Source organism: Narcine bancroftii, chromosome 5 (genome assembly GCF_036971445.1).
Source record: "Narcine bancroftii isolate sNarBan1 chromosome 5, sNarBan1.hap1, whole genome shotgun sequence".
In the NCBI taxonomy this organism is placed as follows: Eukaryota; Metazoa; Chordata; class Chondrichthyes; order Torpediniformes; family Narcinidae; genus Narcine; species Narcine bancroftii.
Window position 1 is genome coordinate 167,157,542 of NC_091473.1, and position 17,109 is coordinate 167,174,650.

Sequence of the window (17,109 nt, forward strand, 5' to 3'; positions counted from 1 at the left end):
ACGGATGTTCCAAATTCTTTAAAATTCAGGAGTTTAATATATTCCTCTACCTCATCAGATACAAGTATATCTTTATTACTGAATATTATTTGAAATTTTGTCAAGCTTCCCTGACACACCAGCAAGATTATCTATTGAGTAGGTGAATATGAATTAATGATTCAATCCTGACTTCATAATCCAGTTTTAGAAGCTGGGAGCTACTAAAACTGCCCATGGTATAGATCACAAGATCAAGGAACAGAAGTAGGCCATTTGGCCCATCGAGTCTGCTCTGGAACTCCACCCTGAGCTAAACTATTCTCACTTCTAGTTCCAATTTCCTGCCTTTTCCCCTTATCTCTTGATACCCTGACTAATTAGATACTTGCCAATCTCTCCTTTAAACTGGCCCAATGATTGGGTCTCCACAGCTGTATGTGGCAATGAATTCCACAAATCCATGACCCTTTGGCTAAAGAAATTTCTCCTCAGTTTTAAATGGGTACCTTCTAACTCTAAGACCGTGCAGTCTTGTCCTGCATTCACCCACCAAAGGAAACATCCGCTTCACATCTACTCTTCCTAATCTTTTCAGCATATAGTGTAAAGCAGGGGTGGGCAACCTTTTAATTTTTAAATTAGACATACAGCATGGTAACAGGCCATTTCAGCCCACAAGTACAGACCAGGGGTGTAGGTTAATTGGGTGGCATGGATTTTTGGGCCGAAATGGCCTGTTACCATGCTGTATGTCTAAATTAAAAATGAAATGTTGACCACCCCTGGAAATGCAAGAAGGATTCCAAGGCAAGTTTATTGTCATCTGATTGCACAAGTACAACTCAACAAAACAGCGTTCTCTGGTACTCAGTGCAAAACACGAATAGCCAGACAACACACACACAGACAAACAGTACATATGCAGGACAAGTATTTTATCTATTAAAATAAATAAATATTGTTTTGTACAGATGAGAGTCTTGGATGGTCAGTGTCAGCAGATCCTTTGGTCATTCTGACTGCCCGTGGGAAGAAACTGTTCCTCAACTCTGATCCTCCTGTATCTCTTTCCTGATGGGAGCAGCTGAAAGATGCTGTATGCAGGATGGCAGGGATCCTCAATGGTTTTGCGTGCCCTTTTCAGACAACGATCCTGGGTAGATCTCATTGATGGGGGGTGCGGGGAGGTGGGGGAGGGGTGGAGGGAGACTCCAGTGATCCTCTCTGCCAGTCTTGTGGATTGATCTCCAATCCATTTCTCTGCAGTAACCACACCACATTTTAATGCAGCCGGCCAGAACACTCTCGATAGAGCTTCTGCAGAAGGTTGACCTGATGGTGGCCAGTAGCCTGCCCCACTTCAGTCTTCTCAGGAAGTGCGATCTCTGTTGTGCCTTACTGACAAGCAAGGAGATGCTGAGTGACCACGATAGGTTATTAGTTAAATGAACTCCAAGGAACTTGGTGCTCTCCACTCTCTCCACTACAGAGATATTGATATGTAATGGGAGGTGGTCATTCCTGGTCCTCCTAAAGTCCATGAGCATCCCTTTTGTCCATGTTGAGACTCAGGAACTTACTCTTGCAATGTATAGCGAGCTTTATCACCTCCTCTCTGTAGTGTGATTCATCATTGTTGCTGATGAGGCCCAACTATTATTGTGTTTCTCTCCAGTGGCAGACAGGGGTGGGATTGATCATGCTTCCCCTTCCATTACAATACAAAAGGCATGGAGAAACTCGATGTATGGTTGATTATTTATCTGCAAATGGTAATGTGCACTGAAACATTAAAGCCTAATAAATTCCTATTTGAAAGTAGTGGAAACACCTTGATGAAGGACTGAAGACCAAGATATTGTCCACGGCCACTCACTGGCTTCTCCCACACAGCCAATGTTTTTGAATATTTTAATATGAGATTTCACATCCAAAGTACAGAGAACCTACGGATAGATGTTAAAATTCTCAGATACACTACACTTAAAATCACCAATTCCTGAAGAGGGCGCACAAAATCAGGGACCGGTACAGACTCGAAAGGCCAACATGGTCTGTTTCCGCTCCGTAAATGGTTATATGGTTATATTGGTTATGTATCTTTATTTTTGCTACATAAAGTGCACTGTTTGACCTGCTGAATTCCTCCAACATTGTGTTTTCCTCTTTGAAAATGTCCAGAAGGGCGTGGTACTCACCTGTTTCAAACAGGCGCCAATCATACCAGTGCCTAAGAAGAATATAGTAACTTATGCCTTAATGACTACCAACCAATCACAATTACATTAACTGTGATGTAATGTTTTGAAAGGCTGGTGATGAAGCAAATCAGCTCCTGTCTGAGCGGTGACATGGATACGTTCTAGTTCGCCTATCGTAGTAACAGGTCTACGGCGGATGCCATCTCACTGGCTCTACACAAAGCCCTGGAACGCCTGGACAACAAAGATGCCTACATCAGGATGCTTTTTATCGACTACAGTTCAGAATTTAACACCATCATCCCCTCAAAATTGATCGGCAAACTGGAGTTTGGATCATGGATTTCCTTACCTCCAGACCACAATCATTGAGGATTGGTAAGAACATCTCCACAATCTCCATTAGTACCAGAGCAACACAGGGCTGCATTTTTAGCCCCCTGCTCTACTCACTTTACACTTAGAACTGTGTGGCTTGGTACGACAATAACACCATCTACAAATTCACTGATGATACCACGGTAGTGGGTTGTGTAAAGGAAGGGGATGAGTCAGCGTACAGGATGGAGATGGAAAACTTGGCTGAATGGTGCACCAACAACTACCTTGTACTCAATGTCACCAAAACTAAGGAGCTGATTGTTGACTTTAGGAAGGGACAACCACAGTATACAATCCACTGATCATTGGGGATTAGATATGGAGAGCATGTGCAAATTAAAATTTTTGGGAGTTCCTACCTTGGAGGATCTTTCCTGGACCCAACACTCTAATGGCATCATGAAGGAAACATGTCAGCACCTCGACTTCCTCAAGAGTTTGCAGAGGTTTGATATGTCATCGGGAACCCTGGCAAATCTCTACAGATGTGTGGTGGAAAGTGTGCTGACCGGCTGCATCATGGTCTGGTATGGGGACACCTATACCCCTGAATGTAAAGCCCTCCAAAAGATAGTGGACACAGCCCAGGGCATCACAAGCAAAATCCTCCCCACCATTCTACAGGGAATGCTGCCGTCAGAGAGCAGCAGCAGTCATCAAGGATCCACCCCACCTCAGCATACACTCTGTTCTCACTGCTACCATCAGGAAAGAGGTATAGATGCCACAAGACTCGCACCACCAGGTTGAGGAACAGCTGCTCCATCAACAAACTCAACCAGAGGCTCATTTAAGGACTCTTACTTGCACACTTTTATTGATTTTTTTAAAAAACACTTTCTGCATTGCATAGTCAATTTGTTTACATTTGTTATCTGTTTATGGTTTTTTATTTGTTTACATGTGTAGGTTATGTACAGTTCTTTTGCACTATCAATAAGTGGTAATTAAACCTTGTCCATGTTTATACTAATGTTTTAACTTTATTGGGACAGCTAATTCCAGAATGCAAGTCTTCTATACTATGGTCAATATGCTGTTTATCATTTTTATATTCAATGCTCTCAGCTTAATATCATTTAGAGTAAGTATGTGATGTCATATATCCTGGCAATGAATCTGAATGTAAAAGTTCGACAAGAGAATATGAAATTTGCTTGTACATTTTCTCCTTTTAATTGAAGTCTTTATCAAATTAATGGGGAGCATAGAAGATTATTAGGCTCAGTGCTTCTTTGCCAACTATCTGGTAGATCTACTTATTTAACCCCAATTATTTCCCTTCCCCATGACAACAAGTGGATCAAATCAAAGTTCTCCAATCCTGCTCTTTCCAGCCGTGAATGATGAAGAGAACGAAGTCATGGGGGAAGAAGGCTGAAAACATCCCTGTCCTGAATTGTGGTGAAGCCCCATATGCGTGCTGTTGGTGGGCTGATCCTAAAGTTCCCACCATCAAAGAAACCAGTTTTCAGTCAATTCTATTCACTTACTCTAAACAAACATTGAATATAAAAATGATAAACAGCACATTGACCATAGTATGGAAGACTTGCACTCTCGAATTAGCTGTCCAAATAAAGTTAAAACATTAGTATAGACATGGACAACTTGCAACATTTGTGGGTAAATTCAAGTTCTCCTCATAGAAAAGTGTTGTAATGTACATGAAACAGTCCAATTTATGATGCAGAGTTTGGGCTTTTTCCAGATGGCTCTCAAGTTGATTTACAGAATTGAAACCAAAGAATTCCAGTGGAGAGATGAGTGTGAATAGCTCAGACATGAAGGCAGCATTTGTCATTGTCTCATTTAAGAGCTTGAGTAAAATCGTCGCCAGTGGGACTTGAGAGGCAAACTTTTCACAGGGTGACGTACCATCTCACTCAGAGGAAGACTATTGGATGTTAATCACCTCAACACCAGGAAGTTAGCCCAGCATTTCTTAGGCAGGTCATGGGTCCTAATCATTCTCCCCTTGGCCTCATTATTTTGATCACTGAATGATGTCACCAACGCTGACATGGTCAGGAGACACAGGAGATGATCGTAAATATGTGGAGGCAGGTTCAAATTTCTCTGCAGAGTTTGTTGAGACCTGCTGTTTTAAAATCTTTTAAATTCACTGGAAGGGAAGGAGAATCAACTTGGGTGTCCTTGACCAGGCCAGCACCTCCTGTGCTGAGACCTTGGGCTATTTTCAGTCGACTCTGTTGGAAGAACAAGTTACTCTAACATTAGACTCTCAAAGCATTGCACAAATTCAGAGTTGTGTCACAGGGAGGAGATTACCAGACACAGGAAACGCTTCAAGGGTGTGCCCAAAGCTTCCTTGAAGACTTGCAATATCCTAACCAGCTCCTGGGAACCTCTGGTCCATAACAAAAGATTAGAGGTGCAAAAGTAGTGATGTAGCATTCAGAATTAAGATCCTGGGCCATCACTGGGAACATACAAAGCCTCATGTAAGTGGAGGAAGGACTGTATCATCTCAAAAAATTATGCAGTCACCTCCTGCCCTATCATTTCCCACATTAGCCTCATTAACCGCCTCAGCCCATAACTTGATCCCAGGGGTCTGCTGAAGAAGAAGAGATCTGGTAAAAGTGAAAAGCAGAAATTCATCATTCAAGTAGGCAGTGTTACTCAAACAATATGGCAGCTACTTTGGACAAATCTTTCAAATCATCTGAATGTACAAGTAAAACCTGAAGAAACAGCGTTCTCCAGTCCTTGGTGCAAAGCATGCAGATAGACAACCAGACATAACAGACATACAGACCAACAATGCATTTGCAGGACAAGTATTCATATAAATAAATAAATATTGCTTCATGAATATGAGAGATTTGAATGGTCAGTGTGAGCAGTTCCTTTGGTCATTATCCATGGGAAGAACCTGTTCCTCAGCCCGGTGGTGATGGCTCTGATCCTCCTGATCTCTTTCCCAATGGGAGCAGCTGAAAGATGCTGTGTGCAGGGTTGAAGGGGTCCTCAATGATTTTGTGCTCCCTCTTCAGACAATGATCCCGGCAGATCACGTCGATGGGGAGGGGGTGGGGGGGGGAGGGTGAAGTGAGACTCCAGTAATCCTCTCTGCCACTTGTATGGTCCTGTGGATTGACCTCCAATCCATTTCCCTGCAACAACTGTACCACACTGTGATGTAGTCTGCCAGGTCAGTAGAAGGTTTGCATGGTGACCCATAGCCTTGTCCTCTTCAGTCTTCTCAGGAAGTGCATTCGTTGTTGCGCTTTCCTGACAAGTGAGGAGATGTGTGTCCATGATAGGTCACTAGTTAAGTGAACTCCAAGGAACTTGATGCTCTCCACTCGCACTACTGCAGAGTTGTTGATGTGGTAATTCCTGGTCCTCCTGAAGTCTACGATCATCTCCTTTGTCTCCTGACCATTCTAGGTATGTAGCCACATCACAATTTGCAGTTCATCACCTCCAATTTCTTTTTCAGGAGAAAGTTAGAAGATTAAGGCTGAGATTGTGTTCAGTGTGACCTTGAGAAAAGCAATAAACAGATTCCTGTTGTTTCTTGACAGTTCTTTGTGATGTCCTTGTTTCTGCAAGGTGTTGTGATTCTTGCTGTGAAAACTTATCCAGCAGGGGCAAACTCTGAAGAATAACTGTACATGATGTTCTCTTCTGCCTAGCATGAGGCTAAATATGTGGAGGCAGGTTCAAATTTTTCTGCAGAGTTTGTTGAGACCTGCTGTTTTAAATGATAATGAAAAAATGCCATTTTATCTGGATTTTGTTTCACTAAATATCTTTGAAAAAAAAAATGATTTCCTTTACTCATGAATGAGCTCGCTTCAAAAATTGTTAAATACTATAATGAGGGAAATGGAACACATCAATGGACCTCTGCATCTCCCTCTGCAACTGGATCCTTGACTTCCTCATCGGAGCACTACAGTCAGTGCAGATCAGTAGGAACGTCTCCTCACTGAAAATCAACACAGGCATACCTCAACGAAATGCTTAGTCCCATGCTGGACTCACTCTACGCCCATGACTGTGTGGCTGAATGACAAACGACAATGAAAAGCGTACAGGAGGGATATAGATCAGCTAATTGAGTGGTGTCTCAACAACAACCTTGCACTCAGCAATAAGCAAAACTAAGGAACTGACTGTGGACTTCAGGAGGGGGAAATCAGAAGAACACAAACCAGTCTTCATCGAGGTGTCAGCAGTGGAGAGGGTGAGGAACCTCAAATTCCTTTGTGTCACCATTTCTGAAGATCTATCCATGTCAATGCAATCATGAAGAAGGCTCGTTAGTGACTATATGTCGTTAGGAGTTTGAGAAGATTTGGTATGCCACCAAAGACTCTTGCAGATTTCTACAGGTGTACTGTGGAGAGCATTCTGACTTGCATCACTGTCTGGTATGAAGGGGCCAATGCATAGGAAAAGACTACAGAGAGTTGTGAACTTGGCGAGCAACATCATGGGCACCAGTCTTCACTCCATTAAGGATACCTACAAGAGGTGGTGTCTCAAGAAAGCAGCCTCTATTATCCTCCCCACCCAGGTCATGCCCTCTGCTCACTGCTACCACCAGGAAGAAGGTACGGGAGCCTGAAGATGAGCACCTAATGTTACAAGGACAGCTTCTTCCCCTCTGCCATCAAATTTCCAAATAGTCAATGAACCACAGACATTGGCTCACTTTTTTTTTCTTTTGCACTAATTTTTTTTTTCTTTTGCACTAATTTTTTTTAAAAATAGTGCATTACGGACTCTTGGCTGAGGGTCGAGTTGATGGTGGTAGAGGGAAAATGACATTGTTTGAAGGAGAATATCTGATGGACTGGCATCGCCTAGTTCCTCTAACGTTTCACATTTTTCTGAGCTGTGTAAGGATATCGACTTATAAAACGACACCTTTATCAACCAGGTATTGGACTTTGTCACTATAGCAACGTTTACAGATGTGGCTGTTCTGTGCTTCTACCCCCTACTCTTTCTTTCCTTCTCCCCAGATGCCTGCTTTTCACTCGTACCTTGAAGAAGGGCTCAGGCCTGAAACGTTGGTTATATATCTTTACCTCTTATGGATGCTGTGAGACCCATTGAGTTCCCCCAATATTTCTGTGATTTTACTACATCTGCAGAATTTTGTGTTTCACTTATCTCTACATTCTTGCAATGCTTTATATTATAAGCTTTTAAAAACGTTTGTCTATACTTTTGTTATTTTTTTCTTTCGCTTTGACTATGCCAATGGACTTTTTGCTGGTCTCCCTCATTCTATCTTCCATAACGTGGGCAATTAACAAGCCCTGCTGTTGTGGTCCTGACTATCACTGAGACAGTGTGCTCCCAATTATAAGATTCATTTTGGTTTTTTTTTTAAGTGTTGCTACTCCCTGCCTCTGATCTCCTTCAGTCCTACAACCCTGCAAGTTATCCAGGCTGCATTTCAGCATCTATGATATGAATCATTCCATTATTGATGGCCAACCAAGATCTTAGACTCAGTAGTTCCAACACAAACCTTGGAATTTCTACTGCTATTCACTTCAATTAATTACCCGAACATTCATCAAAAGGATCCCTGTATTTCAAAGTTTATTCGATAACATTTTTTTGTAGTTGTGATCAGTGGAGTTTATTTGAATATGCATATCGCAATTTTACGTAATATTGGCTATTTGCCTGTACTGTAAAAGAAGATGCTTTGAAGGTAGCTCAAGGAATGCTTGTACTTTGCTTGGCTTCAAATATTGTGCTGAATTTACAATTAAAAAAATTAGTTTGTCATGACCTTTTTCTTTATTACTTTTAAGCACGGCAAAGGATTTGGTCGTCTGATAATAAATTGTGCCTGATCCAGGATGATCTCAAATGGCACTGTTCATGACTTTGAGAGGCACAAAGAACTTTGAAGTACTTCTGCATGTAGTGAGCGGATTTGTAATCATTTCTCAGTATTCATCGCCCATATTGCATCATTGAATGAGTTGGTGGAGTGGAATGGCTATTTTTTTTTAAAGTGAAAAACTGATTTCCCTGAAATCCTGGAGTTTGTTTGCGCATTGCTCCCCAGGAATATTTCCTTAAAGTCGACCACTTTGTTCTTCTCTTTTGCTATCCCTTTCTACTATCCAGAAAATGTCTATTGTTAGCCTTTTGGCCAGGATGGTATTGTGTTGATACTGTACAAAGATTTCACACTTCCTGAGTTTGCACTGGCTCATGTTTCATCCATTTTAGAAGATCTGCATTCTCTAGTTCTTATTGAATCAGCAATATTTTGATATCAGAGTGGCATTTTAAAAAAAATCTAGTATGGTTGAAGGCAGAAGGAGGCTCAGCAATGTAATGGACTTATTGTAGGAGTTGCAGACAGATGCACTGAGAACACATTGAGAAATCACTCATTTCGCGTGGGTGCTTCCAACATACCACTTGCAAGAGTCTCCAAACAGCATCTCACCACTGTTATTATCATCAGCCCCCTTAAAATCACCCGACCACAGCCGTGCTGATTGGAATGATGGCCTGATGAGTCCGTTAAACTCTTCAGCGTGTCAGATCTGGGTCAAAACTAGGTTTGGTTATCTCTTCAAGATAATTCTAATCAGTGTTTACTCACACATGATACAGATCTGAACTGTGTGAAGGTCAATTTGTTGTGGATGCATTTTACATGGCATTAATTTCATGAGATTAATTACAAAAGTGGGAAAAAAAAAGCCCTCAATTATAGTTACTATGTGTTGCGATGCTGTGTGAAAGACCTTGGTCAGATAGTAACTGCGTTGCGCATATCCTAGATTTATAATGAAATGATTGGAGCGATTTGTGTCCAAAACTGGTTTTATGTTAACTCTTTCAATTTTTGACCATGTTCCAAGAATGTTTGAAATGTTATTATCATCTAGCTATAGACTTCAGGAAAACAACAACGCCTCAAATGCTAGCTGGAGTAGGTCAGAGAAAAATTAACTCTATAAACTCAAATGCCTCTTGAATCATTTCATGCTTTACTTCTGTATTTCTCCTTAGCATTTTGCAAAGCCCTTGTTGAAAATGGGAAAAACATTCTATCGGTTTAAAGGTAGAAACCCCAGCTCCCTCTCCTTCAAACTTCTAAACGCAATTTCATACCAGCTCTTTACCACCTTGGTTTTGAGTTGGAACATTTTGGTCAAGAATGGTGGGCAAGTGGCTTGAATAGGCCATTGTGGAATGGATTGCAGGGTGTTCCTGTCAAGGAAAAAGGGGCAGCAGAGAGGTCCCTTCCAATTGGCATTGCCTGCCTCTCTGTCCTTGATTAGTTCTCCCCCATTGTTGGCTCTAATGGAATGGGGCCTGGGATATTTGAGGCATATGTTTTTGCAACATTGAAAACACAGGCTAATTCTGAGTGAGTCAGAAACAAATATTGTTTAGTCATAAGCAAGAGATTCAGAATACTACCAGAAATGGGTTGCATACACAATCGGACCAAGACAAAGCAAGTTTAAGAGTACTGCCTTAGCATTCCTTATACAAAGTACAATGAAAACATTGAATTGGTATGAAAATTGCATATACAATCCTAAAGTAATTAAGAAACTGTCAAATGTTGTGAAAAGCAAACTTTTGGAAATGTATGTATACAGAATTTCAACATATTGAACATCAAAACTACGACTGACAAAATAGAAAAATTTAAATTTATACATACAGCACGGTAACAGGCCATTTCAGCCCATTAATTCATGCTGTCCAATTTGCACCCAATTAACCTACACCCCTATTAACCTACACCCCTGATGCGTTTCGAACGGTGGGAGCCCCCGGGAAAAACCTATGCAGACATGGGGAGAATGTGTAAACACCTTATAGACAGCTCAGGATTTGAACCCCGGTCCAGACCGCTGGTGCTGTAAAGGCGTTGCGCTAATCAGTAAGCCAACCAATGTTCTTTCGTGCTTTGGTAAGCGAAGTGCAAAGTAGCTGCAAGAAGGACTATGATTTCTATAGCATCATAAGTGCAAAATGCATTTTAAAACAATTTTTTTACTCTCAAGATAAGCTTCAATGATTCCATCTGCACAGATGAAATGAGAAATACAGTAGATGCAGGCTCATTCACGACACCATTGGAACTTTAAATCTACTGACTGAAATTTGGAGAATTTGATACAATTGTAAACAGTCTATTTTCTTTTTTGTTTCCCAGGTCTACCTTGCAAGAAGGTAGCTCCTCGTCACTGCTTTCTGTGGTCAGTGGCTGGAACTTCAAAGGGGTAAGTGCACCCTGTCTTTAATGAAACCTTTTCTAAAGCAAAGGGTTTATTGACTGGGATCACCCCTATGTCAGGTAAAATATTTCAAAGTCTCTCACGTACAATTAATTTGTATGGGTTGTACGGATGTAAGATGGTCAGTTAATTGGCCATTGTATATCGTCTCCATTATGCAGGTGAGTGGTATGTAGGTGAGTGGTAGAATCTGGGAAAGAGTTGATGACAATGTGAGGAAAAAAAGAGTTAATGTAGGATTAATGTAAATGGGTAATTAATGGTGGGAATAGACTTGCAAAGTTGAAGAGGTTCATTCTCCCTAAAAATAGTCAAGTGATTGCTAAGATGTATGTGCTGGTGACAGATAGTATTCCTGTCAATGCTTCCAGGAGGAATAAAACAGAGACTTCCATAAAATGTCACATGAAATCTAAATGATGGATGTTATTTTTCTGAGTGCCTGAATTACCAAACTAGGTGTTATAATTTTATACTTCTTCACATGCAAATTATTAATCTATGTAATGAATCAAACTCGAGGGCTTATTTCATGAATTCTTGGTGTTCACTTAGCTCCAATATTAAAATGTGAAAAATAGAAGTCAAATAGTTTGTAACATTGGGAAAACACTGCCAGCTAAATTAGTGGAGATTGTGTTTTGATAGTTATTTCCATTTGCATTCTGGTCAACTGTCACTAAATTTGAATTCTGTTCTGAACTCTGTGACCTTCACACTTGAGTCATTGATGCCACAATTAGAGTGACAGCCAGGAAATGAAGATCTCACTGATGTGACGTGGAAGGACCTTTTTTTTTCTCAATTATCAAATGGCTGACAATGAGATGCCAGAGAGATTTTGAGATGTCTTTTTTTTTAAATGCTAGGGCTAGTCACATCATAGAAACAAAATCGAATTCTGTTTTTAAATTTGTATTTGAAAACAATTAATGCTTGAAAACAAATGAAGTGTTTTTGGGATTGTGAGATAATCTATTGGAAGGTGTCTTACTTCAGCGGTGCCAGGAAATATTTCTGTGTGGACTCCATGCAAATGTAGCAGTGAGGATCTGAGACAGTGTCTGTGAAAGTCCGCCCGCACTATAATAAAACAAACAGCAGAACCAATGAAGAGTTCAACAGCTTACTTTATTCAACTTTGATAACGAAAGCGAGAAAGAGTTCAGAAACTCATTCTCTACACTGAGCCCGTCTCAAAGCATACAGAGTGTTCATCCCATTTGGCAGGGGTCTGCGTGAGACCTTACAATTTTGCATGAGTTTCACACAACTGATGATGCTTGTTTATACAGTATCATATTCCCTTGTATTGACTGCAAACAGCTGGGAAATGTTGGGATGTCCTTATTCTTGGTGTATTTACTTTTACTATATTCTTTGTAGTATTAGTTACTATCTCACTGCAGCACAGGGAAGGTCATGTTAGAAGGCAGTCACTTTCCCACCAAGTTATTTTCTCACCCAATTCATTAACCCTTTGTTGAGCATATTCGTTAAAATTGTGCTTTTGCAGTTGGCATATCTCTTTGCTAATAAAGTAAAACCCCTGTTATCTGGAATTCAAGCAACTGGCAATATCAAGTAACTGGGGAAAAAAAATTCAAGGAAAATAAATAAATAAACAAATAGATAAATAGAAATTTGAATAAAAGTTAAAATAGCAAATGTAAATATTCTCCCAAGTAACCCATAGATCTTTGTTGAAGATAGGAGCAAATATTCAGCCAGCGGAGTGTCTTGGTCATGCTTTGCTCGTAGCAGCTGTTTGAATAAAGTTGTGTTTGAATAAAATGGCGTCACCCAGGATGGAGCTGGTTGATGCCGCCTGCCATTGGGATGACTCTCTTAAAGTGTCTCCTTATCCCTGCTTAGTAAGAGTATTTCTTTATCAGTATATTATTAAGTATATCAGTAAGCCTTGATCTGTAAACTTGCGGAAGTGGGATTAATTATGATGGCGACACGGTTAGTTTAGCGGCTAGTGCAATGCTGTTGCAGCACAAGCGATTGGGTTGGAATTTCCTGATTAAAAGGAACTTTACACCAGTATTGATTTTTTTTCAAATTACTTTACATTTTGCCTTTTAAACTGTTTATTCTTCGTGTTGGTTAGGCATCATATCAGTGAGTCTCAAGCAACTGGAAAAAAAAAGCTTATTCCAGCATCTACCAATCTCCATAGGTGCCGGATACCAGGGTTTTTTTTATAACTGTATCTGTCTTTCCATTCAATTAAGCTCAATCATTCCAGATATGGGAGGTTGTTTTTTTTTACAGAAGTAAACTTTCTTATGCTGAAGAACAATGATTCCAACCCACCCTGTAATTTAACTACATCAATCTACAGTCCCTGATCAAATATCTCCTCCTCATGTACTATGATTTTTTTTGAATATCATAGACAAACACACCACTTAATTAATATTATCTCTTAGGCAGTGCATTTTCTTCACATGTGGTTCTGCATTCCTTCATGCTTTCAAGATTTGCAGAACCTCACAGCAAATGCTTCCACCGTCGAGTCACTAAGCGTGGTGCTCATGCAATAACAGCTGCAGAAGTGGCAGTATTAAAGGTTCCCTTAATGAGTGAGTACTACAACTCTCCTTGAGCAAAGCTTACATTCCAAGGGTCTTAAAGGTTAAAATGAAGAAAGCTTGGTTATGCTTTTACAGAATGAACATTTTTGTAGATAATGGGGATGTGAGTTATCTCTGATGTACAATGTTTCATTGGCGGAAATACTCGTCCTTTCAGTCTGGTTTCAGTAAAATCCCTCCATGTTAGTTTTCTCCCTCTTCATTTGGCTCGATAGCTAAATATTCATGGCTTTCTCTCTCAGTTTTACAAGATTTGGTGCTTGGCGAGCAACCTTCTGATCCTCCAACTGAATTAGCAGATTGCTGGTCTCACCATAAATGCCGACTAGCTCATGAATGTTTCTTGCATTTTTGGTTACCTTTGAAAAATTAACCTGAAGATAACTTTATTGTCAGTAAGCTAGCTCCTTCCTATCCCATCTGTAATTTGAATGGGAGCCTGCAGTCAGGGAATGCTGGAAAAGTTATTCCCTTCTCAGCAATAACTTTTCCAGCATTTTTCCCTTCTAACTTTTCTAGCATTCCCTGATTCTACAGGCTCCCTATCACAAATCAGTAGGTCGTTTCACAAATCGCGATTGCTGCTGCCTTCAAACAACTGTAGTGAGGTGGCAATGATAACAAAATTGTTAAAACTTGTCAACTGACATGCCGTCTCTATCCAGCCACACTTAATTTTGCCATTATTACATATCAAGTGACTTGATAGGCTCAGTGGCCAGTTTCTGTCCTTTCCTAATGTTATGAATTATTTAAACATGTAACGTTGAAATATTTAATCAGAATGGTGGAGTAAAGCAGGACCGCTGATGGTGGATCGAGGTGTGATTGAATCAAGAATTTTTTGAAATAAGAGAGTGAAAAGGAACTTCAACATCTGGGGTTTGGAGTTGATCTTGCCCAGAAATGCTCTAACTTCCTGTCCCTGGAAAGCACTCTGGACATTATTAGTCCTCTGGCTGTGCTCTGAACATGCACTAGCCCTGGTGTTCATTTGGTAGAATTCAGAAATAATGTATTTTGAATTTATTTCTTGTCAGCTGCCTCCAGAGACTTGATTGACTCTTCGACCAGTCAGTCATTGTGTTCTCTGTGCATCACTAGACAAATATAATAACTTTTGTACCGAAGGGGCTACAAGTAATTTCCATGCCATACATTTTTGAGATTCACTGGAAAGTGAGGTGTAAGGCCAGGCATTTTTTCTTTATGTTTCTCTTACAATTCTGGGTGTAAATTAAATGAAAACATAGAAAATTTTATTCAGAAGCTCATTTTGGGCTGCATACCTCCTTTAAATGTTATCCAAGTCCCACATTTCTATGTCTCTGCCCAACTCTCAAACCAAGTAATCTGGGCTAAGGCCTGAAGCACACCCAAACCATTTAATTACAAGACATTTGTATAAGCCATAATGTTAACAAGCAAGAAATCCAGAAGGTCCAATCTTTCAAGGGAAGAGAATGTGCCCTGTTGGACAAGCAGTTGGACAACCGTGTGTCAATTCGTCTAAAAACAAAACATGTTTAAAGGCTTTCACTGGAGATAGTAATGGGGAAAATGTTGAAGATGTGATAAACAGTGTTTGCAACTGATTAGGAGGAGGGCTTTTAATTCATAATTCTATCGTAGCCAGTTCAGCCTGGTTTTTGGACGAATGATCTTTCAAGGACTTCAGTGTGGCAAGGGAAGTTTGACTGCAGGCAGCAATTAGGGTAGATTAGACGGGTTGTTGCTTTTTTTTCTGAAGTCTGATATACCAGTTTTATGAGAGAGAATGACAGGGGTTCAGTAAAGGGGATCCATACATAAAAATATCAGGAAGCATTGTGACATCAAATCAAGAGATCAAGGGAAAACCACATATCTATTTGTAGAGGAAGGGAAATATTGGAAAAAGCCCATTGATAGATTGCAGCAAAGGTGCAATCTGATGATTTCAGCCTTGGAAGAAGTGTCCTTAAGATCTACACTTGATCGGAATTGAACGCGAAGTTTGTCGTTGAGAATTAGAACGTTGTTTGCTCTTGCCCTTGGAGGTTGATGATGTTTAAAAGATTACATTTGCCAGTAAAATTGCCTTAAAGGCATTATGAAATGTTGTGTTTCTGAAAGCAGAAAATGAATAACTAAAGGTGAAATATGAGGTCCATTAATATCTCCTGCATTTGGAGAAGTTTAAGCGAAGTGTCCTGCTGAAGTAGTTATTTGCATTATAATTACACTGGACAACAAAGAATTTGCTTCCTGAATACTTTTGGATGTATTTTATGGATCTTGGGCTGCCCTATCATGAAAAATAGGGGAGAAGATACCTGAACATATATTATATAAATGGGATGAAAAATTGGTACAACGTAGGAATTCTCCAGTATTACATCATCTGCTCAATATTTGGAAGAAGATTAATGTAGAAAGGAATAAAACAAATTACCAATTACCAAAACTATTACTGACGCAAAATCAGCTAATCCCTTTTACAATAGATAACCTTTCCTTTAGAGAATGGGAGAAAAAAGGATCAAAAGAATAGAAAATTGCTTTTCGGGAAATAAATTATTATCCTTTGAACAAATGAAAGATAAATACAATATAACTCAAGATACAGTGCTGGCATACTACCAACTGAAATCCTACTTGAAGGACAAATTGGGAAGCAGTCTGAGGTTACCAGAGGGAAGTAATTTTGAATATGTGATTACAGACACAATGATAATCAAAAGATTTATAACAAATATGTATATTAAACTGCAAGAAAAGTAGAATGAGGAAACAAATGGTAAAACTAAACAAAAATGGGAACAAGATTTAAACATAAAGATAAAGAAGGAAGCATGGGAGAAGTTATGCTCTGGAACGATGAGAAATACAATAAACACAAGGTTACGTATGATACAATATAACTGGATACACAGGCTATACATTACACCTCAAAAGTTAAATAAATGGGACCCAACAGTATCTGACAGATGTTTTCATTGTAAAAAAGAAACGGGAACAACAATTCATGCAATCTGGACGTGTGAGAAAGTGAAAAAAATTTTGGGAAGATCTAAACCAGATATTAAATAAAATTACAGAAAGCAATATACCAAAAAACCCAGAGATCTTCCTCCTAAGTAACATAAAAAACAAAGAATTTGGACTTGGTTTGGATAGTGCACAAAAAAGATTTGTTAGGATAGCCCTATCTGTAGCAAAAAAATGTATTATGTCAGCCTGGAAATTAGAAGATAACTTGAGAATACAACAATGGTATATAGAAATGAATAAATGTATTCCATTAGAAAAAATAACATATAATTTAAGAAATAATATTGCAATATTTGAACAAATATGGGAGCCATACATGAAACACAATAGAGAAAACCTACCGGGGACATCTGCCACCTAAAATGACAGAAGGAGAAGGAAATGAAAAGAATTGACTCAGTGGAATTTCTTGTTTATTTTTATTGAGTGACAACATTGTTTGACTGGTTTAATGTATCCTAGATTTTGTACTTTAAATGAATGGGAGGGGAGGTAGGCAGGGTGGGATGGGAAGAGGGAGGGGGGGGGGAGAAAATGACACTATATATTTGAAAAGGAAAATGTATGTATCTTGATCAATGTGGTTTATGGTGCGAAAAATAAAAAATTTTAAAAAAAGCATTCATTTTCTGC

The 17,109-nt window shown here is 39.6% G+C and overlaps 1 protein-coding gene across 3 annotated transcripts in view; it reads left to right on the forward strand.

Moving 5' to 3' along the window:
- Positions 1-17,109, forward strand: part of arhgef3 (Rho guanine nucleotide exchange factor (GEF) 3) — a 298,141-nt gene that overhangs the window by 93,320 nt on the left and 187,712 nt on the right. For all 3 annotated transcript variants that reach the window (XM_069939639.1, XM_069939640.1, XM_069939638.1), the window contains exon 2: positions 10,759-10,825. In XM_069939639.1, coding sequence (XP_069795740.1) covers positions 10,759-10,825 — 67 coding nt within the window. The remainder of the gene's footprint in view (positions 1-10,758; positions 10,826-17,109) is intronic.